General features: G+C 44.6%; 3 protein-coding genes across 3 annotated transcripts in view; all 3 read left to right on the top strand.

Moving 5' to 3' along the window:
- Positions 1–15684, top strand: part of LOC141207896 (gastrula zinc finger protein XlCGF66.1-like) — a 66923-nt gene extending 51239 nt beyond the window's left edge. Inside the window, exons 2-7 of the mRNA XM_073664459.1 lie at positions 340–489; positions 619–783; positions 867–990; positions 1070–1167; positions 3692–3782; positions 15632–15684. Coding sequence (XP_073520560.1) covers positions 418–489; positions 619–783; positions 867–990; positions 1070–1167; positions 3692–3782; positions 15632–15684 — 603 coding nt within the window. The 5' untranslated portion in view covers positions 340–417. The remainder of the gene's footprint in view (positions 1–339; positions 490–618; positions 784–866; positions 991–1069; positions 1168–3691; positions 3783–15631) is intronic.
- LOC141207923 (oocyte zinc finger protein XlCOF7.1-like) overlaps positions 1–24087 on the top strand; it is a 456010-nt gene that overhangs the window by 22404 nt on the left and 409519 nt on the right. The gene's annotated exons all lie outside the window — the stretch shown is intronic.
- Positions 1–24087, top strand: part of LOC141207902 (uncharacterized) — a 999716-nt gene that overhangs the window by 831603 nt on the left and 144026 nt on the right. The window contains exon 7 of the mRNA XM_073664463.1: positions 17812–19451. Coding sequence (XP_073520564.1) covers positions 17812–19451 — 1640 coding nt within the window. The remainder of the gene's footprint in view (positions 1–17811; positions 19452–24087) is intronic.

Below are 24087 nucleotides of genomic sequence, written 5' to 3'. Positions count from 1 at the left end.
AAATGTTTTCCTCATTATGAAGTAGTTATTTCTCATGTCACGTGCAATGAATATCTCCTGCAGTATTACTAATGCAGATTCCAATGTCGGTAAATGAGATGACAATTAGCGTTATGGAAGATGAGTCTATGAGAAACGTATTCAGCTGCAGACTCCAAGGAAGAAACTGCTTGTTGGCTGTGTTCTAAAATATATTTGTTTTATTAGCAGATATAAAGAAAAAAACTAAATAGTGTAAAATAATAAATCTCCTCATATGTTTCCCTAATTATCTCCAGTAATTGTATTATTAAACAGGATTTTTATGATGTTACATCTACTTATCTTCTTTTCATTCAGGTCTCTACAATATTCGATCCGCTCAGTGACAATCTTCTATATAAGAGAGTTTTCCTGATTTACCCATCAAAACTGGATATGGACAAGGACAAGATAGCAGAGAAAATATTACACCTCACCCTAGAGATCCTCTTCCGGCTTACTGGAGAGGTGAGAGATTCTGATGACGTCACATTACATCATTCTTATCTATGGGAATAACAGATGGACTGAACTGGAGAGGTGAGGACTCTGGAAATGTCTGTAGTGAGATTTATTAATGTCTCTCTCCATAACCAGGATTACACAGTAGTGAAGTGCTGTCAGGACCCTGTGTCTGAGGGAAGGGCGAGACTCCTGAGCCCAATCACAGGACCTCCATCTCACCCCCTGATACATGAGGTCATCAATGACCAGAAGATCCTAGAACTCACCTACAAGATGATTGAGCTGCTGACTGGAGAGGTGACACTGCTGGGAATGCTGGGACATTATACAGTAACGATATGAAGGGATTGCGGTGATGACATTATTATTGTATGTGTCAGGTTCCTATAAGGTGTCAGGACGTCACCATCTATTTCTCCATGGAGGAGTGGGAGTATTTAGAGGGACACAAAAATCTGTACAAAGACATCATGATGGAGGTTCCCCAGCCACTCACATCTCCAGGTAATAGGACTAAATACACACAGCCTATAATTATCTGTATGTAAAGAATGAATTCAGTCCCTGTATGTGTTTCCTCCAGATCTATCCAGTAAGAGGACAACACCAGAGAGATGTCCCCGTCCTCTTCTTCCACAGGACTGTAAACAAGAAGATCCCAATGTTCCTCAGGATCATCAGGTAGATGGAGAGAAGGTGTCATGAGATCTCCCCTATGATGTGTAGACGGCTGTGAAGGTCTTGTGCTCAGTCTTGTTTTATCCACCAGTATTATATGCAGGGCCGGCGTCAGCACCCAGCACACCCAGGCAAATGCAGGGGGCCCTGAGCAGGCGGAGGGACCCACTCGCCGTCGGGCTCCCCGCTGCCCTATGGGAGCCGTGAACGGAGGAGAGCGGTGTCAGCGCCCGCTCTCCCCCCGCTTGCTCAGGGCCCCGGCACAATACTTACCCCTCCCCGTGCCTCCGCAGCAGCTCCTGCATCCTCCGCAGCTGCTGCACTGTGGCGTCTCAGGTCAGAGGGCGCTCTCTCCTGCGCAGTCACAGCGCAGAGCGGGATGAGGCCGGCGACGCTGGAGTCCGAAGCAGCGGCCGCAGGTGAGGAGTGAGGTGTGTATTTCATTTTTTTTTTTTATTGAATGGAGGCCTGTGGCAGTATAAGGGAGGGGGGTGAGGTGGGGGTGTGTGACATCCTGCATGGGGCATTATATGGGGAGGGTGAGGTGGGGGTGTGTGACATCCTGCATGGGGCATTATATGGGGGGTGAGGTGGGGGTGTGTGACATCCTGCATGGGGCATTATATGGGGGGCTGAGGTGGGTGTGTGTGACATCCTGCATGGGGCATTATATGGGGAGGGTGAGGTGGGGGTGTGTGACATCCTGCATGGGGCATTATGTGGAGGGGGTGAGGTGGGGGTGTGTGACAACCTGCATGGGGCATTATATGGGGGGTGAGGTGGGGGTGTGTGACATCCTGCATGGGGCATTATATGGGGGGGGTGAGGTGGGGGTGTGTGACATCCTACATGGGGCAATATATAGGGGGGTGAGGTGGGGGTGTGTGACATCCTGCATGGGGCATTATATGGGGGGGTGAGGTGGGGATGTGTGACATCCTGCATGGGGCATTATATGGGGGGAGGTGAGGTGGGGGGTGACATCCTGCATGGGACATTATATGGGGGGGGTGAGGTGGGGGTGTGTGACATCCTGCATGGGGCATTATATGGGGGGGTGAGGTGGGGGTGTGTGACGTCCTGCATGGGGCATTATGTGGGGGGGGTGAGGTGGGGGGGTCTGACATCCTGCATGGGGCATTATATGGGGGGTGAGGTGGGTGTGTGTGACATCCTACATGGGGCATTATATGGGGGGGGGGTGAGGTGGGGGTGTGTGACATCCTGCATGGGGCATTATAAGGGAGGGGGGTTGTGACATCATGCATGGGGCATTATAAGAGAGGGGGTGTGTGTGACATCCTGCATGGGGCATTATAAGCGAGGGGGGTGTGTGACATCCTGCATGAGGCATTATAAGGGAGGGGGGTGTGTGACATCCTGCATGAGACATTATAAGGGAGGGGGGGGTGACATCCTGCATGGGGCATTATAAGCGAGAGGGGTGTGTGACATCCTGCATGGAACATTATAAGGGAGGGGGGGTCTGACATCCTGCATGGGGCATTGTAAGCGAGGGGGGGGTGTAACATCCTGCATGGGGCATTATAAGGGAGGGGGGGGTGACATCCTGCATGGGGCATTATAAGGGAGGGGGGTGTATGACATCCTGCATGGGGCATTATAAGGGAGGGGGGGGTGTATGACATCTTGCATGGGGCATTATAAGGGAGGGGGTCTGTGTGACATCCTGCAGGGGGCATTATAAGGGGGGGTGACATTCTACATGGGGAATTATGTGGGGGGAACAGCCTGCGTGGGGCATTATATGGGGGGAACAGCCTGCATGGAGGTTATATGGGGGCCAGTATTCTGTATGGAGCGTTATATGGGGGCCAGTATCCTGCATGGAGCGTTTCATGGGGGCCAGTATTCTGTATGGAGCATTTTATGGGGGCCAGTATTCTGTATGGAGCATTATATGGGGGCCAGTATTCTGTATGGAGCGTTATATGGGGGCCAGTATCCTGTATGGAGGGTTATATGGGCGCCAGTATTCCGTATGGAGCGTTATATGGGGACCAGTATTCTGTATGGAGTGTTATATGGGGGCCAGTATTCCTTATAGAGCTTTATATGGGGCCAGTATTCTGTATGGAGCATTTTATGGGGGCCAGTATTCTGTATGGTGCGTTATATGGGGGTCAGTATCCTGTATGGAGCGTTATATGGGGGCCAGTATCCTGTATGGAGCATTTTATGGGGGCCAGTATACTGTGTGGAGAGATTCACTGTTTTCTGAGCTATAGTGGAATTTACAATAGATATCACTCATGTAATGTAAGAAGTGAAATCTTCGGCATTGTACTATGTATATATTTCTCTGCGGTATCTGTGCATCATGAATCGTGGTATGTGTTAAAGGGGCCCACTGAGACTCTTTCCCCCGGGGCCCAGAAAAACCTGGAGCCGGCCCTGATTATATGTTTTATACTTGTGTAATGAGAACGGTGGAGATGACAGGATTAGAGCTGATCATAGATGGGACTTCTCCATCTGTCTGTGACTTTTACAATATTTGTTTCAGGGTGAAGATCTGACCCATATTAATACTACAGAGACATATGTGAGGGGTGATGAGCGGTGTAAAGAGGAGATTCCTACATATGATTACCCAGGTGAGTACTGACCACTAAATGCAGAGAAGTCACAGATTCTTCTCAGTCAGCGGCTGTGGCTGCTTTATCGGTGGTGTAGTCCGGCCGTATCACAATCATGTGATCACCATTCTTCCTCTAGACCAGGGGTCTCAAACTCAGCTGGGTATATGGGCCACACATGGGAAAAATTTGAATTTGGGGGGCCGCATTCTTTGTTCAATGTGACATTTTTAGTGATACCATTTTTTTTGTATACACCTTTTGAACATTTTTGCCGTGTTTATTTTTTTATAGCTTGGGTCGTTATGGATGTGGCGATAATAAACGTGCACTTTTTTGTGTTTACTTTAGTTTACATATAAAACAGCATTTTTAGTGCCCAATATTTTTTCATGCTTTATTTTATTTTTTATTTTTTTTACAATTTTATTTCCCCCAATTGGCCACATATAGTAATATTGTCTTACAATTAGCATCATATAGAAATAATGGAAAACATCTTGTAGTAATGTTCCCCATCCAAGTCCCCATCTTGTACTAATGTGCCCCATCCAGGTCCCCATCCTGTGGCTATGTGCCCCATCCAGGTCCCCATCTTGTGGCTATGTGCCCCATCCAGGTCTCCATCTTGTGGTTATGTACCCCATGCAGGTCCCCATCCTGTGGCTATGTGCCCCATCCAGGTCCCCATCCTGTGGCTATGTGCCCCATCCAGGTCCCCATCCTGTGGCTATGTGCCCCATCCAGGTCCCCATCTTGTGGCTATGTACCCCATCCAGGTCCCCATCTTGTGGCTATGTACCCCATCCAGGTCCCCATCCTGTGGCTATTTGCCCCATCCAGATCCCCATCCTGTGGCAATGTTCCCGATCCAGGTCCCCATCTTGTGTCTATGTGCCCCATCCAGGTCCCCATCTTTTGGCAATGTTCCCCATCCTGGCGCCCATCTTGTACTAATGTGCCCCATCCAGGTCCCCTCTTGTGGCTATGTGCCCCATCCAGGTCCCCATGTTGTGGCTCTGGTCCCCATCTTGTGGCTCTGTGCCCCATCCAGGTCCCCATGTTGTGGCTCTGGTCCCCATCTTGTGGCTATGTGCCCCATCCAGGTCCCCTCTTGTGGCTATGTGCCCCATCCAGGTCCCCATCTTTTGGCAATGTTCCCCATCCTGGCGCCCATCTTGTACTAATGTGCCTCATCCAGGTCCCCATCTTGTGGCTATGTGCCCCATCCAGGTCCCCATCTTGTGGCTATGTGCCCCATCCAGGTCCCCATCTTGTGGCTATGTGCCCCATCCAGGTCCCCATCCTGTGGCAACGTTCCCCATCCTGGCGCCCATCTTGTACTAATGTGCCCCATCCAGGTCCCCATCCTGTGGCAATGTTCCCCATCCAGGTCCCCATGTTGTGGCTCTGGTCCCCATCCTGTGGCAATGTTCCCCATCCAGGTCCCCATGTTGTGGCTCTGGTCCCCATCTTGTGGCTCTGTGCCCCATCCAGGTCCCCATCTTGTGGCTATGTACCCCATCCAGGTCCCCTCTTGTGGCTATGTGCCCCATCCAGGTCCCCTCTTGTGGCTATGTGCCCCATCCAGGTCCCCTCTTGTGGCTATGTGCCCCATCCAGGTCCCCTCTTGTGGCTATGTGCCCCATCCAGGTCCCCTCTTGTGGCTATGTGCCCCATCCAGGTCCCCTCTTGTGGCTATGTGCCACCTGTGCTGTTCTTCACACACATAAAATAGAAAAAAAGATGATTCTCACCTGTCCTCCGTTCCCTCGGCGTCCTTCCTGCAGATGTGGCCCGCAGGCACCACAGAGTCCGACCCCTTGACGATCCCGACCAGGTCCAGGAGGAGCCGCGGACAGCAGCGCTGAATTGTCACACAGAGACTGTCTCCCAGCACTGCATTTCCAATGTCAGCCGCTGGCCAATCAGAGGCCAGCAGCTGATATCTACATATGGCAATGACGTCATACTCGCTGCGCCGACACGCAGATATCAGCTGCTGGCCTCTGATTGGCCAGCGGTTGGCATTGGAAATGCAGTGCTGGGAGACAGTCTCTGTGCGGCAATGCAGCGCTGCTGTCGGCGGCTCTTCCTGGACCTGGTCGGGATCATCAAGGGGTCTGTGCCTGCGGGCCGCATAAAGCAACCTCAGGGGCCGCATGCGGCCCGCGGGCCGCGTGTTTGAGACCCCTGCTCTAGACCACAACATTCTCCCCTACACAAAACTGTTAACCCCTTTCTGACATTGTCCTTAAAGTCCCTGTGCCCTGGACCTTATGGACCAGGTACGTATTATTACTACATGGCCATCGCACCCGCACACAGGCTGTGGGGGCGCAATCTCTGCCCGTGTCAGCTGATTCTGACAGCTGACACTCGGCACGCAGTGCCCGCACCGCTCCCAGCACTTTAACCCCCTAAATGCTGCAATCGATGTGATTGTAGCATTTAGCGAGTGAGCAGAGGGACAGCAGCGGGGTCACAACATCCGGGTCATGACAACATCCGGGTCACCAGCCCCAGCAAGTTAGTTTGATCATGCGCAGTGCATGATCAAAGTAACTTGTGTCTGCAGAGCTCACAGTTTATTAGTTATAGCAGTGATCCTGCACTGCTATGTCTTATAACTGCGATCAGCCTGTTGTAAAAATATATTTAAAAAATATATTTTTGCAACATATATTAAAAATAATATATGAAAAAAAGCAAAACAATAAAAGCACACATATTTGGTATTTCAGCGTCCGGACGACCTGACCTATAAAGCTGTCCCACTAGTTAACCCCTTTAGTGAACACCGTAAAAGAAAAAAAAAATAAGCAAAAAACGGTGCTTTATCATCATATTGCCAAACAAAAAATGGAATAAAACGCGATAAAAAAGCCGCCATACAGCTCCATCAGACGAAAAATAAAAAAGTTATAGCTCTCAGAATAAAGCGATGCAAAAAAAAAAAAAAATAATAATTTTTATTGTGTAACAGTGCCAAAACCTAAAAAACAATATAAATGTAGTGCGGCTGTAATCGTACTGACCCGAATAATAAAGCGATCTTATAAATTTTTCCACACGTGGAACGGCATAAAAAGAACCCCAATAAAACAATTCCCGAATTGGTGTTTTTTGTTTATTCTGCCTCCCAAAAATCGGAATAGAAAGAGATCAAAAAATGTCACGTGCCCAAAAATGGTACCAATAAAAACATCAACTTGTCCCGCAAAAAGCAAGCCATCACATGACTCTGTTGGCCGAACTATGGAAAAATTATAGCTCTCAAAATGTGGCGATGCAAAAACTTTCTGTGCTGCTGAATGTCCTCATATGGTCCCTACAAGACCAGGTCCAGTCCCTCTGGCCAAACTTCACTTTTATGATTGATAACATTAAATGTGCAGTGACGGCCAACTACACAAAAAACATTACACCTGTGCCACGATATATCTCTAAGCTGTGCGTGGCTGATGGCTGTAATATACATTTATTCACGCCTGCAGGAGATGTGTTGGCATGGCTCGAGCCCTGGTTTCATGGATTCACTCCGTGTCATCAATTCCATTATGTTTTCAATCCTAAGGAATTCAGATTACTGCACAATCTCTCCTGAAATGGAGGCGCTAATACTTTCTCTACTCTCCTGGTCAGGACTCATAGTAGCTCCAATGGTCCACCATAAATTAGTGCAATTCTGGTTTAATGTTGGAGTTCTCCCCTCATACATACGTTGTTGTTGTGGATGTAACATAGAATCAAAAAATATGTCTTTTTTTATAGGTTTATTCTGTATGAAAGTTTGATTTGTGGTTGCATCAGCCTGCCTCACTTATGTGAGTCTGTAACTCCCTGGTAGTCTTTAAAAAATAGATCTCCATTGTCTCTTCCAAATGCCCGAGATCTAAATATAAGACACCTCAGCTCTGCACTATTATAAAAAGTTATTTTTAAATGTCTAATATTTCTTCTTGAAACTCATCAGACAGAAAGTATTGTCCCTTAGGCTGAGTTCACACGATGCGTTTTTAATGCGTTTCCGCGGCGTTTTTGCAGTTGCGGAAACGCATGAAAAACGCATGGTAGAAGGGCAGCAATGTTCTCCAATTGAAATCCGCATGTGCTGTGCCCATGATGCGGATTTTTCCGCAGCGTAAACGCTGCGCTCAAAAATCCGCAGCATGTCAATTAATTTTGCGGAAACGCTGCTTTTTTGGCGCCATTGACTTGCATTAGACCGCATGGAATCCGCATTACTGTATATGTTGATGCGCTTTTCATGCGGTCTAATGTGCGGATAGTACCCGGGTGTGGATGAGAGGACTCTCATCCAGACCCAGGTACCATTAAAAAAAAAAGAATAAAATAAAAAATATATATATACTTACCTTCTGACGACCCGCGCAGCGCTCCTGCTTGGTTCCCGGCACTTCGCGGTTGAATGAAGAAGGACCTTCGCTGACGTCAGAGTCATGTGACGGGTCACGTGACGCTGACGTCGGCAGGTCCTTCAGTCTTCACTGCCGGTAGCCGGACCGAGCGAAGCAGGACACCGGGGGCCATCAGAGGGTAAAGTATATATTTATTTTTTATTTTTTGAAATTCACACACTATATAAATCCATGCAGTTTGCATGGATTTATATAGTGTGAAGTTGACAAGCACTTTCCAAGTGATGCTAAAATCGCTTGGGAAGCGCTTGTCAACCCGCATGCGGAAATGAAAGTGAAGACCGCTTCACATCCGCATGTCCCTGGCAGGAAACCGCATGTACAATCCGCATGCGTTTTTTCCTGCCAGGGAGATGCAGAAACGCTCAGGAAAAAATCCTGAGCATTTCTGCATCGTGTGCACATACCCTTACGATAGTTTAGATTCCCAAGAGCCACCGAGCCCCGTACTACAATTACCCCAGAGAGGTTTCACCACTAGTTACTCATTTTTCTCTGATGGAGACTGTTGAGTTTGATCATTTCAGTAGATGTGTTATTGTCTATAGTCAGTTTTTGACTATAGTAGTTAGTGCCCAAATTTCTCTGATTTAACCCCTTCCTGCAGCCAGTTTTCTGTTCCTATCTGGGCCCATTTTTCAAATCTGACGCGTGTCACTTTATGTGGTGATAACTTTGAAATTCTTCTCAAAGGATAATAGGAAACAAATGGACCTTACAAATTATTTTCCTTGAATCCTACAATACCCGATATACGGTTGTACATTACTGTCTGGGCACATGGCAGGTTAAGAAGGGAAGGAGCGACATTTAGCTATTTGAATGCAGATTTTGCTGGGATAGTTTGCAGACACAATATATTGGGGACACTGTTCGTGGTCACCTGGCAGCTCAAAAGATGGCCACCACAAACAGGCTTGGCGCTATCTACTCCATTTTCCAGATCCCAGGGTTTGCCTTGCTCATCATCTTTTAACCCCTCTACATGGATCTGGAGTTACACAGAGACCCCTAGGCTTGGGCCACGGTGTTACCTGCTGTTCTGTGGTGTGAGATGGGAAGAATAGTCAGATAGCCGGGTCAGAACCAGGAGGGCAGAGAACATAAAAAATCAGAAGACACAAGAGTAGTCAGTAAACGGGCCGAGGTCACAACAGAAACAAATACACAAGCCGGGAGCTGAGCACAGAGGACTGAACCAGAGGAGAACAAGGCTGTATCTGGCAGCTTCCGGCAATATGCTTCCAGCTTTAGTAGGGTGCGGTGCTCTCCAAATGGCTGAAGCTGGGAGCAGATTATTCCAGCTGGACAGCACACACACCCCTACTGCCAGACTGGATGGTACTACAGGTCCCAGGCATCCTAATCTTAGTGGCTGGACAGAGCCTGTGCCTCCCAGAGCTTCTGGTTCTGACGTCTCCTCCATCACCAGCGCCGCCTGCAGGATGAATAAGGCGGCTCCTGGTGAGAGAAGCAGACTTCGCAGGAGCAGATCCCAGAGGAGATGGGTCACACCATTTATAGAAGCCCTAATATGACAAAATGTCAGAAAAACAGAGCAGTAGAAATCCCCATAAAGTGACTCCATTTTGGAAATTATAACCCTGAATGATATAATCTTTAGAAGTAGTGTGATTATTTTGATTCCACATCCTAAAAAAAAAAAAGAAGAAAAGAGAGGCGCTCCTGTGTATACCCGGTGATCTTTGAGGGGAGGAAACCGGAAAATAGATTGACTAACCTTGTGTGGTTGCGCACCGCCGCAAAACCACGGATTAAGGCTCCGGCGTGAACCGCACCCCGCACGGGTCTCAGGCTGACCAGCTGACAGAATCACATGGGGTGTGACATCACCGCGGGTCCTTGTAAACGGTTAATAAGCTGATATCTGCAGCCCCCAACCGCCCACCCAAGAGGGAATCAAGAATACAAAGTTGCTGTGGATTTCAATGGGGCGCAAGGTGACGGCAGGCCGGGGTATTTGTTACTCCATCATTTTTTTTATTAATCAAATGGCTTCACAACATGTTTCGGCTAATGCCGCCTTCATCAGGTGATGGCCAATATTACCACACAAGCACTTTATATAGAAGTTTAAAGAATTAACCAGCAGGTGCCAACAATTGACCAGTTAACCCTCAAATCCCCTTTCTAAGGGCCAACCTGACTTGGCTGATAACAGAGACAAAACATCAACACTAAAATAAAACTACATGAAAAAAACTATATATACAAATAAAAGAAGAATATAAAAAGAGTAAAAGCTGCATATATTCATAATTACACTCATATTAAAAACCTAATAAAAATAAATATCCACTAGATTTTTCAATTCTACATAAATTATATAACTTACTTAATAATATTTTCAAGTCAGAGATTCAGACCTTCCGGGGATAAAGTTCCCAACTTATAGATCCAATAATTTTCCCGGTTTACCAACCTTTTCTATCTATCATGCACCGTGTCAGATATATGATCAATAATCGTAAGGTGTAGATATTTTGGATCTTTCTGATCTTCTAAGAAGAAGTGCTTTGACAACTATGGAACAAATCTCCATTTCTAATATTCTGCCGATGTTTATTTAGCCTGGCGCGCATTGGTTGTATGGTGCGACCTACATACTGTAGGCCACATGTGCACTCCAACAAATATATCACACTAGATGGTGGCCCGATTCTAACGCATCGGGTATTCTAGAATATGTATGCGGCCGACCGGGCGCAATCACCAAAGCAGTGTTTAAATTTGGCGGCAATATCGGTGATTGGTCGCAGGCGGCGGCCGCGACCAATCAGCAAGCCGTGTTAGTGAGGACTGGAGAGCGTGTTTAAATTTGGCACCAAAATCGCTGATTAGTCGCGGCCGGCAACCGTGACCAATCAGCAAAGCGGTGTTAAAATTTGGCGCCTATATCTCTGATTGGTCACGGCCGGTGGTCGCGACCAATCAGCAGAGCGGTATTTAAATTTGGCGCCAATAATGGTGATTAGTCGCGACCGGCAACCGCGACCAATCAGCAGAGCGGTGTTTAAATTTGGCGCCAATATCGCTGCTTGGTTGCGGCCGGCCACCGCGACCAATAAGCTAAGCGGTGTTTAAATTTGGCGCCAATAATGCTGATTGGTCGCGTTCGGCGACCGCGAGCAATCAGCAGAGCGGTGTTTAAATTTGGCGCCAATACTGCTGATTGGTCGCGGCCGGCGACCGCGACCAATCAGCAGAGCGGGGTTTAAATTTGGCGCCAATACTGCTGATTGTTTGCGGGCGGCGGCCGCAACCAATCAGCGAACCGTGTTAGTGAGTACTGGAGAGTGTGTTTAAATTTGGCGCCAAAATCGCTGATTAGTCGCGGCCGGTGGTTGCGACTAATCAGCAGAGCGGTGTTTAAATTTGGCCCCAATACTGCTGATTGTTCGCTGCCGGTGACCGGGACCAATCAGCAGAGCGGTGTTTAAATTTGGCGCCAATAATGCTGATTAGTCGCGACCAGCATCCGCGACCAATCAGCAGAGCGTTGTTTAAATTTGGCGCCAATCTCGCTGATTGGTCGCGGTCGGCTGGCACCGACCAATCAGCAGAGCGTTGTTTAAATTTTGCGCCAATCTCGCTGATTGGTCGCGGTCGGCTGGCGGCTGCGACCAATCAGCAGAGCGTTGTTTAAATTTGGCGCCAATAATGCTGATTGGTTGCGGCCGGCGACCGCGACCAATCAGCACAGCAGTGTTTAAATTTGTTGGCAAGATCGCTGATTGGTCGCGAGCAGCGTCCGCGACCAATCAGCACAGCAGTGTTTAAATGTGGCGCCAAGATCGGTGATTGGTCGCGGCCGCTTTTTAAATGTTGCGCCCAAATCGGTGATTGGTCGCGAGCAGCGTCCGCGACCAATCAGCACAGCAGTGTTTAAATTTGTCGGCAAGATCGCTGATTGGTCGCGAGCAGCGTCCGCGACCAATCAGCACAGCGGTGTTTAACTTTTGCGCCAAGATCACTGATTGGTTGCGGCCGGAGAGCGCGACCAATCAGCGAATCATATTGGTGAGGACCGGGGAGCGGAATCGTATTGGTGAGGACCGGGGAGCGGAGCTGCCTGTGCAGCTACTTCCGCTGCGAGAAGCCGGGAGATGAGCGACTGCTCGCAGCAGAAGTATCCCGACCAGCAGCGCCGCTCCCCGGTCCTCCCTTGACACCCTAGCCGCATGGATGTCAGCGCCGCTGCCTGTGCGGCTACTTCCGCTGCGAGAAACCGGGATATGAGTGACTGCTCGCAGCAGAAGTATCCCGACCCGCAGCGCCGCTCCCCGGTCCTCCCTTCCGCATGGAGGTCAGCGGCGCCGGCGGTCAAAGTCCTTCTGCTGCTACTGGCCGGGAGATGAATGCCTCGTGCCGGTCATCTCCCGGCTGCATCTCCGTCCCGCAGATGAGCCGCTAACGGCCACCATCTTTTTTCTGAAATCCCGCGTCGCTGATTGGCCTCTGCCGGACCAATGAGCGACGCGGGATTTCCTGGACAGACAGACAGATGGGATAAGACGATTATATATATAGATATGACGACTGGTAGTCTGTCCGGCATCTAATCTGAAAAGTCTCCCCCGTGGTGGGCAAACTAAAAGTTTTTGTTCCATTATTAATGATCCCACAACAGACACATCTTGATGTTCTACATCTAAAGCACCCATCCCCCCTTCCTTGGTTTATATTTTTATACTTTATATAATTCTTAGTCAGTGATGTGGAGCTAGGCGCTAACACATTTTTCAGATTCTAACACCTCTAATATATAATCCTTGGTTTGGCCGGCAGTTGCTTGCCCAAAATCGGATCACCGGATAAAATGAACCAATACGTCTTCAATAGGTTATGAAGAATAACTATATTGGCTAAATGTTGTAACGAGACTATACTCAGCACTCAATGGTTTAATAGTCTCATTTTTTACCACAGTGGTAGGTCCGGCCAGATTCCCCTTATTGTTTATCATTTCCAAGCATTTTTCTTGGGATAAACATTTGGCTTTCTTATATGCATCACTTAATAATTTGTCAGGATATCCCTTTTCCCTGAATCTCATCTTTAAAATCCTAGATTCATTAATAAAATCCACATCTCTACTACAATTTTTCCTAATTCTCCAATACTGTCCATAGGGAATATTACGCACCCAGGCTGGAAGATGGCTGCTATCATATGCTAGGTAACTATTCACATCCACCTGAAATGCTTGATGGTGATTATCTTTCCTTCTGGGTTTTTTTGAATCAGGACGTCAAGGAATTGAATACTTAAACTGGATATATTAGATGAAAAACTAAGACCCCGGGTATTATTATTTAATTCAGATACAAATATAGATGCTTCCTCATGGGTACCGGTCCTGACAAAGAAAAAATCATCTATAAATCTCCTAAAGAGACATATATGTCTAGCATATAGATGGGACTGTACGATGAAGACAGACTCAAACCTCCCCATAAATAAATTTGCATAGCTAGGGGCAAATCTCGTCCCCATCGCACAACCTCTCATCTGTTTATATGTGGTCCCTTCAAATGAAAAAATATTATTGTTTAAGATAAACTCAATACTTTCTAATAAGAACCTTTTCTGTTCCAAAAATATAGAGGTATCTGAACACAAATAATGATCAATAGCCTCTAAACCCAAAATATGTGTAATGTTGAAGTATAAGGAACTCACAAAAAACATAATAATGATAATCTTTTTATTTATATAGTGCCAGTATATTCCGCAGCACTTTATAACTCAGACAATTTACAGACATTATCATCACTGTCCCCATTGGGGCTCACAATCTACATTCCCTATCAGTCTTTGGAGTGTGGGAGGAAGCCGGAGAACACGGAGGAAACCCACACAAACACCGGGAGAACATACAAACTCCTTGCGGGTGTTGTCCTTGGTGGGATTTGAACCCAGGACCCCCGTGCTGCAGTGCTAACCACTGAGCCACCATTCCGCCCTCCTCCTAGGGAGGTAAATCCCTCAACAAGCTAATAAAATGTGAAGAATATTTTAAATAAGATTCAAGCCTAATCACATATTTTTGTAAAAACAAATCGACATAATTTGATAAATTAGCTGTAATAGATTTTATCCCCGAAATGATGGGGCGACCAGGGGGATTGGTAGTACTTTTATGGGTCGGAAATAAAAATAAGGGGTCTGAAAAAATTATATATCCAAAAATCTTTTCTCTCTCACATCCAAGATCCCCTCCCTAAGGGCCCCCTTAGTTAAGTTTTTATATTCCATAAAGATGGTGACAGAATTATCACAATCTAATTTATTATAATAATCAGTATCACTGAGTATCCGCAAACCTTCTCCAGTGTACCAACCCCGATTCATCACCACAATACCACCGCCTTATCAGCTTCCTTAATAATTATTCCTTTATTCTTCCGTAAACTAGAGATGGCTTGTCTTTCTGGAGCCGTCAGGTTATCCCTCTTTTTAATACGAGTAAAAGTGCGAATGTCTTTTAAAATCTATTGCTGAAAAGTCTCGAGATGACTTCCCTTATGGTGAGTAGGATAAAAATGAGATTTACCACCTAGTGGAACATGGTGGAAACCCATAGCTGGCACATGATTTTCGACTCCATTATTAGCAAGGGGTATACTGGCGTTTATTGATTTACGTTTTTCTTCAATAATAAAGTGATGTTTTAACGTCAATTTCCTAAAGTACTCATTCAAATCTACATATAAATTGAAAACATTCAAACTTGAAACAGGTCAAAAAGAGAGTCCTCTACTCAATAGTGAGATCTCAGCCTCAGATAAGGTGTGGTGAGACTGGTTAAAACTGCATACCATTTTCTGCTTCTCGTCTTTTTCTCTTTCCTCAATATTTACCCTACTGGCTTTGTCTTTTTAATTAGCAAATCCTACAGGGCTGCTATTTTTTGGGATGGCTCTACCTCGCCCCCTACATCCCCGATATTTCTTTTTCTTTTTGGTTGGCGAGCTTGGGCCGGCTGAAAAAATTGGGATTTTTGTATCATAAAGGAGCGGTGTGTTTTTTTACCATTGAGAGGCGGTGCAGTTTCATTAGTTAATATTACAGCTGGTGATAACAATTCTATTGAAGAAGTTATATTTTGCGGAGGTGGTAGCTTCACTGATTTATCAGTGGAACCTTCCTCTAATGATGTATGCCCTACACTTAATGACTGAGATATTATTGGTAAGGAATTTTGGGAATCAGGATGGATAGTTAAAATAGAAAAATCCAATGCACTAACACTCTGCGTTGAGGTTGCACCAATTAATTCATTTAACCCAAAATGAATTAGTGATGATTGCTCTGTATCATTGGAAACACCACTATCCTTATTCACCACTGGTAAGATAGAATTAATAGCTCCACTAGTGTTTGCTTGATTCTCCCCAATAGGAGAAGGACACAAAGTAACTATTGCACTGTTAGTTTCCATATCCATAGTTTGATTCGACAGGCACTTTCTGCACTGTGGATGTTGGAGAGTGAAAATTGCAAATATTCCATTTTATTACCCAACACATTGTCTCCTGGATCACAATCTGGGCACTTACATACCATAAATTAAGTGGGTTCTTCTCACTATAGTAATGCCAAGTACATGGATGATAAATGTGGTTTGGACACACTGCAAGGCTCAGAAGAGAGGAAGAGATATGACTTCGGGAGAGAGCGGATATTGCTGGATTGGTTTATGGAAGCCATGTTGCTTTTCTAGAACCTTTGAGCCACTAATAATGTGGAAACCTCTGTTATTACACTGACAGATGATGGACCTGAGTTGGGGACTTGTTTTTTGTGAGATGAGTAGCAGTTTTTATTGATATTCTTTTCACCTACAATGGTGAAAATAATATTTGATACACTGCTGATTTTTCAAGTTTTCCCACCTACAAAGAATGGAGAAATCTGTAATTTTTATCGTAGGTACACTTCACCTGTGAGAGACATAATCTAAAAAAAAATCCAGAAAATCACATTGCATGAATTTTTACTTAATATTTGGTACAGAAACCTTTGTTTGAAATTACAGAGGTCAGAAGTTTCCTGTAGTTCTTGGCCAGCTTTGCACACACTGCAGGAGGGATCTTGGCCCACTCCCCCATACAAATCTTTTCCAAATCTTTGAGGTTTTGGGGCTGTCGCTGGGCAACATGGAGTTTCAGCTCACTCCAAAGATTTTCTATTGGGTTCAGGTCTGGAGACTGGCTAGGCCACTTCGGGACATTGAAATGCTTCTTATGGAACCACTTCTTAGTTGGCCTGGCTGGGTGTTTTGAGTCATTGTCATGCTGGAAGACCCAGCCACGACCCATGTTCAATGCTCTTACTGAGGGAAGAAGGTTGTTGGCCAAAATCTTGCGATACGTGACCCCATCCATCCTCCCTTCAATACGGTACAGTCGTCATGTTTGGGATGGTGTTCTTGGGTTTGTACTCATCCTTATTCTTCCTCCAAACACGGGGAGCGGAGTTGATACCAAAAAGTTCTATTTTGGCCTCATCTGACCACATGACCTTCTCCCATGCCTCCTCTGGATCACCCAGATGGTCATTGGAGAAGTTCAAACGGGCCTGGACATGTGCTTGTGTGAGCAGGGGGACCTTTAATGCCCTGCAGGAGTTTAATCCATGACAGCGTAGTGTGTTACTAACGGTAATGTTTTAGACTGTGGTTCCAGCTCTCTTCAGGTCATTGTCCAGGACCTCCCGTGTAGTTCTGGGCTGATTCCTGACCTGTCTCAGAATCATTCTTACCCCACGAGGCGAGATCTTGCATGGAGCCCCAGACTGAGGAAGATTCAAAGTCATCTTGTGTTTCTTCCATTTCTTAATAATTGTGTCAATAGTTTTTCCATTCTTGCCAAGCTGCTTGCCTATTGTCCCGTAGCCCATCCCAGCCTTGGGCAGATCTACAATTTTGTCCTTGGTTTCTTTAGACAGCTATTTGGTCTTGGCCATGGTGGAGGTTGGAGTGTCTTTGATTGAGTGTGTGGAAAGGTGTCTTTTATACAGGTAACAAGTTCTAACAGGTGCAATTAATACAGGTAATGAGTGCAGAGTAGGAGGGCTTCTTAAAGAAAAACTTAACATGTCTGTGAGAGCCAGAATTCTTGCTGGTTGGTAGGTGATCAAATACTTATTTCATACAATGAAATACAAATTAATTATTTTAAAATCATACAATGCGATTTTCTGTTTTTTATTTTTAGATTCTGTCTCTCACAGTTGAAGTGTACCGACGATAAAAATTACAGTCCTCTCCCTTCTTTGTAGATGGGAAAAATTGCAAAATCACTAGAGTATCAAATACTTATTTTCCCCACTGTACATAACATTGTTTGGCTTTTTATTCCATATTTGGGAGGCAGAATGAACAAACAGTTGAACACCACACTTTACTGGTTCACGCTATGAGGTTTTCTATTAGACTGTGAACTGTCATTGTCTTGGTGAATAATTCAATATTTTTACATAACTTGCCATTTTTACAGACAGTTTAAGTAGAAATGTTCAAAACTATAAAATTCAAGGATATTTAATTCAAAAATAATAATTGATTTTCTTCTTGGCAGATGACTGTACCAGAAGATCAGAGGGACAGCCGACATCTTCAATTTTTAAATCAGATGATCTTGAGATCCCTCAGGCTACAACTGAAGTGAATTCCATTACTCCAGATATACCATCATCCCTTCACAGCAAAGATTTATCATCTAGTCTTATGAAACAGGTCCTGTCTTCTGATTCATTACTGACTATTAAGGAAAATCAAAGTCCCAAAATAAGCATTAAAAAACGAGTTGCTCCTAAAGCAAAGAAGCCATTTTCACATTCTGAATATGGAAATAGTTTTCCTCTCAAAATGTCTCTTCTTAAACATCAAAAAATTCACACAGCAGAGAATATATTTTCTTGTTCCAAGTGTGGGAAATGTTTTAACCAGAAATCAAATCTTGTTAGTCACCAAAGAACTCACACAGGGGAGAAGCCATTTTCATGTTCAGATTGTGGGAAATGTTTTACAGAGAAATCGAGTCTTATGAAACATCAGAGAACTCACACAGGGGAGAAGCCATTTTCATGTTCAGAATGTGGGAAATGTTTTAACCAGAAATCAAATCTTGTTAGTCACCAAAGAACTCACACAGGGGAGAAGCCTTTTTCATGTTCAGAATGTGGAAAATGTTTTACAATTAAATCAATTTTTGTTAAGCACCAAAGAACTCACACAGGGGTGAAGCCTTTTTCATGTTCAGAATGTGGGCAATGTTTTAATCATAAATCCGATGTTGTTATACACCAGAGAACCCACACAGGGGAGAAGCCTTTATCATGTTCAGAATGTGGGAAATGTTTTACACAGAAATCACATCTTGTTAGTCACCAGAGAATTCACACAGGGGAGAAGCCATTTTCATGTTTAGAATGTGGGAAATGTTTTACACAGATATCAAGTCTGATCAGACATCAAAGAACCCACACAGGGGAGAAGCCTTTTTCATGTTCAGAATGTGGGAAATGTTTTAACCGGAAATCAGATGTTGTTATACACCAGAGAACCCACACAGGGGAGAAGCCTTTTTCATGTTCAGAATGTGGAAAATGTTTTAACCGGAAATCAGATGTTGTTATACACCAGAGAACTCACACAGGGATGAAGCCTTTTTCATGTTCAGAATGTGGAAAATGTTTTAACCGGAAATCAGATGTTGTTATACACCAGAGAACCCACACAGGGGAGAAGCCTTTTTCATGTTCAGAATGTGGAAAATGTTTTAACCGGAAATCAGATGTTGTTATACACCAGAGAACCCACACAGGGATGAAGCCTTTTTCATGTTCAGAATGTGGAAAATGTTTTACACAGAAATCAAATTTTGTTAATCACCAAAGAATTCACACAGGAGAGAAGCCGTTTCCATGTAAAGAATGTGGAAAATGTTTTAACCGGAAAGCAGATGTTGTTATACACCAGAGAACTCACACAGGGGAGAAGCCTTTTTCATGTACAGAATGTGGGAAATGTTTTAACCGGAAAGCAGATGTTGTTGTACACCAGAGAACCCACACAGGGAAGAAGCCTTATTTATGTTCAGAATGTGGGAAATGTTTTAACCGGAAATCAGATGTTGTTATACACCAGAGAACTCACACAGGGGAGAAGCCTTTTTCATGTACAGAATGTGGGAAATGTTTTAACCGGAAAGCAGATGTTGTTATACACCAGAGAACCCACACAGGGAAGAAGCCTTATTTATGTTCAGAATGTGGGAACTGTTTTACCGAGAAATCAACTCTTGTTACACATCAGAGAACTCACACAGGATAGAAGCCATTTTAATGGAAAATGTTTTGCGAATAAATCATCTCTTCTTAGTCACCAGAGCAGTCACAAGGAAGAAGCCTTTTTTATTTCTTAATATGGGAAATGTTTAACTTGGAAAAACACACTTATTAGCAAGAAAAAATCTTTCTAATAAGTGAGTGTGTCTTATAGACTTTAGGCAGCTTCCTGTTACTGAGGAAAACATTGAAACAGTGTCCTTCCTGATCAATCAGAAAATTGCTCTCTCCTCCACTCCACTTATCTAACTGATTGGTGCAAAGTAGGAGAAGAAACTACAGGAACCTGCACAGAGGCTGCATGTCCTGAATGAGCAGCTGAAGACTTCCTCAAGGACCTTTCAGATCATTTATGAAATGAGCCATTTTTAATGATTTTGACCATGTGAATTCAAATTGCACAATAAAATTTTTAGTTGCCTCTTGTTTCTGTGATATCAGAGTTTTCCTTTTACTGCTACATATAATTGATGAAAAAACACAGCAAAAAAAGGGCAGCAGGGACCTGCCCAGATCTTCAGAACTAAATGCACTACCAGGGTGCAGCAAACCCACATAAAGATGGCGGCTACACAGGTGCAAAATACTGATGAGACAATCACTCACAACCTACCATTTCATGGAGGGGGTGACTGCTTAGTATTAGAATTGCACACAAAATGGCTTGTATAGGGTGCTGTTCACACTAGGGTAGTGCACAGTATCCGACTTACAGTCTACTAGTTAAGCCCATACTATTAGATTAGGCGGGCTGCCCAGTATTATCCAAGTGCACCCCATAGGAACAGACACCCCAGTTTACAATGCCGGAACTGATGGGCCTGGCTGCACCCTGGAATTAAAAAGTGCAAAAATACATATATATAATATATGAGATATTAGTTGATATGTTGGCCAAAATATGTAAGCTCGGAACCCGAGACAAGGGTTCTCATGCTTACGAGCCCTACTCTAAACACAAAAAGCAAAGCCACACCAAGAAGAATTAAAATTCCCCCTAGTGTGAACAGCACCCTATACAAGCCTTTTTGTGTGCAATTCAAATACTAAGCAGTCACCCCCTCCATGAAATGGTAGGTTAATTATTCTTGGTGTGTCTTTGCTTTTTGTGTGTACATATAATTGATGCATAAAAGTTTCAGTACTTTGAAACATTATTTTTGCAAATATAAAGATGCAAATATTTTGTTATGCCAATTTTCTGATATTTATTTAGAGGAAACTTAACAACAGTTCAAATAACTAAAACCTGTCTAAACACTATTGCGAAATATAAACAGTTACAGAAATTGCGATACAAAATTTGGTCCTCATTCAGGGACAACTCTTTTTTGCTTGCTTCTTGTACTCCTGCATTGAATCATTTCTTACAATTGTTCAATCATTATCTGCAAGCATTTTCATTGATATCTTTTCTCCATATCCGCAATATCTTGGTGAAATCTCTCAGCATGCTTGTTGCTCACAGCTCTGCTGTCACAGCTTCCCTGTCCCTAACGCTAGGGGTGCCCTAGCTGGCCCTGTTCCCTGGATTACTTCTGAAGGTGAAGATGCTGGGGCGATGTACCTTGTCTGAGCTCCTCAATCCACCTGCTCCCTTCCCCCACCCGGGGAAGAGAGGAGTAGTAGTGTATCGCAATACACCAACCAGACTAACACGGTAATACAAACAGGGATAAAGGAAATACCAATCATACAAATATATGCACACAAACAACAGAGGATAACACTGGGGAGTGGAAGAATGGGGTAAAACCAAAGTAGAAGAAGAGGATTATACACACAACCAAAACCATGCAACAGTCTTAGCTAAATCCACAAACGCCTTCTCAAACAACAGCTAGCTCTGGTAATGACTGCTAGCTAGAATCCAGTATATATAGGAACGGGGAGTGGCTAATAGTGAATAGCTGTGAACACTAAGGCAGGAAAGCTTCAAGGAGCTCTCAACTGAGCAGATTAACTCCTGTACTGTTAGAAGAAATCTGCACCATTTAATATGAAGGTGAAAGGCTTCTAATGAGTGCAGGATTAGGAGGAATCAGACTCTGCAGTGTTCTGGCTCCTCTCTGTCGCAGTAAACCCATGACAGTAACCCCTTCTACGAGGGACCTCTGGAACCTCATAGCTGGGTTTATCAGGGTGTACCGCATAAAAAGACCAGATCAACCTGGCTGCATGGACGTCAGATGCTGGTACCCACATCCTCTCCTCAGGACCATAACTCTTCCAGTGTACCAGTTACTGAAGTGACAGATGAACTAAGCAAGAATCAACGATCTTACCTATTTGGAATTCCAAATGTCCATCCACAATGACCAGAGATGGCAGTAGCGCTGATGATACAAAGGACGCAACGTATTTTTTGGGTAGAGACTAATGGAACATTATGGATCCTAAAGGTGGGCGGCAAATCAAGGTGGAATGCTACGGGATTGACGACGGCCACAATCTTATAAGAACCAGTGAACCTGGGACCCAGTTTCTAAGATGGAATCTTCAACTTAATGCTCCTTGAAGACAACCACACCAAGTCATCACACAGGTCCAGACCCACCACACGTCTCCAATCAGCCACACTCTTATATTTGGACCCCATCTTCCTCAAGCAATCAAGAACCCTTTGCCACACAGACGTAATTGAAGATGGAAAACGTTCTTCAGGTATTCCTGTTAAATGGGGACTTACCAGTGGATTCATGACAATGATTATTCACTACAAATTCAGCAAGAGGTAAGTCAGTAACCCCATCCTCCTGATTCTCAGACATAAAACACCTAAGTCTCAAGATTCTGGTTAACATGTTCAGTTTGCCCTTTAGACTGCGGAAGACTGCTGAAGAGAACAACAGATGGATCCTCAAAAGATTGCAAGATGCCCATCAAAATTTGGAAATAAACTACATCCTCCAATCAGAAAAAATATCAGTAGGGTTCCCATGTAATTTTACCATCTCTCTGATGAAAATCTGCATCAAAGTCTTGGTGTTAGGTAATGCGGATTGCACAATGAAATGTGACATCTTACTGAATCTGTCCACCACCACCAAAATTACAGTATTACCTACCGACACGGGTAGATTAGTATTAGTGATAAAATCGAACGATAAATGAATCCACAGTCTACTGGGAATCGCCAATGGATGGAGAGACCAAGATGAACAAGTATGAGAGATCTTAGAACATGCTCAGACACGGCAGGCGGCTACATACTCGTGAACATCCTGATGAACTCCTGACCACCAAAAACGCAGAGTAAGGAGATCTGTAGTGTCTTTATAACAGGGATGTCTGTCCAAGACCCAATCATGATGTTCACTGAGAACTCTAAGATGGAGATTCACATGTACAAACAGTTTACCTAATAAACAGGCAGCAGGTGCGTCCCCCTGAGCCTCAACAACCTCCTTCTCAAGATCGGAGCATATAGATGCAATAACCACCCCATTTTGCAGTATAGAAACCGGTTCACAATTATCTCCACCGCTGGAAAAGGCATCCACCTTAATGTTCTTGTTCCCTGGCCTATATGTAACGAAAAAGTTAAATCTGGTGAAGAATAACGGCCATCCCACCTGTCTAGGCGTTAGACGTTTCGTAGACTCTAGATATACCAGATTCTTATGGTCCGTGATTACCATAATCGGATGATCTGCCCCCTCCAGAAAATGATGCCACTCTCCAAAAGCCCACTTGGTTGCCAAGAGTTCCCTGTTACCAATGTCATAATTTCTCTCAGCGAGTGACAGTTTTTTGGAAAAGTATGCACATGGATGCCATTTACTAGGAGATGCACCCTGCGACAAAACAGCCCCCACACACACTTCTGACATGTCAACTTCAGCAATGAATGGCTGAGTGACGTCAGGGTGCATGAGAATCGGCACAAATACAAAACACTCCTTAAGGTATTGAATGCCTCCCTGGCCGGACTGTACCATTTAGAAAAGTCAGTCCATTTTCTGGTCATATCCGCCAGAGGTTTGGCCACTACCGAAAAGTTTTTATGAACTTGCGGTAGTAGTTGGCGAAACCCAAATACCTTTGTAACGCCTTTAAATCCTCAGGACAATCCCAATCCTGTTCCGCCCAGACTTTTGCTGGATCAATGTGAAAACCGGTGGATGATAAAATCTAGCCTATAAAAGGGATCTCCTCAAGAGAACATACACTTCTCTGGTTTAACAAATACTTTATTGACTCTGAGTATCTGTAAGACCTACCTGACATGTACCTGATATGACTCAAGGTCAGGCGCAAAAATTAATGTAATCAAGATAGATCACAACAAATATACCTGCCGGGTGACTAAACATGACATTTACAAAATGCTGAAAGACGGCAGGAGCATCACTCAACCCAAATAGCATGACAAAGGTTCTCATAGTGTCCCTCAGGCATATTGAAAGCTGTTTTTCACTCATCCCCCTCTTTAATACGAATGAGATTATATGCCCCCCTGAGAACCAGTTTAGAAAACCATTTTGCTGCCACGATCTGATTAA

This window comes from Phyllobates terribilis, unplaced genomic scaffold, assembly GCF_046119375.1.
Source record: "Phyllobates terribilis strain yellow unplaced genomic scaffold, ASM4611937v1 Scaffold_167__1_contigs__length_4167997, whole genome shotgun sequence".
NCBI lineage: Eukaryota > Metazoa > Chordata > Amphibia > Anura > Dendrobatidae > Phyllobates > Phyllobates terribilis.
This window is presented reverse-complemented; position numbering and strand designations above follow the sequence as displayed.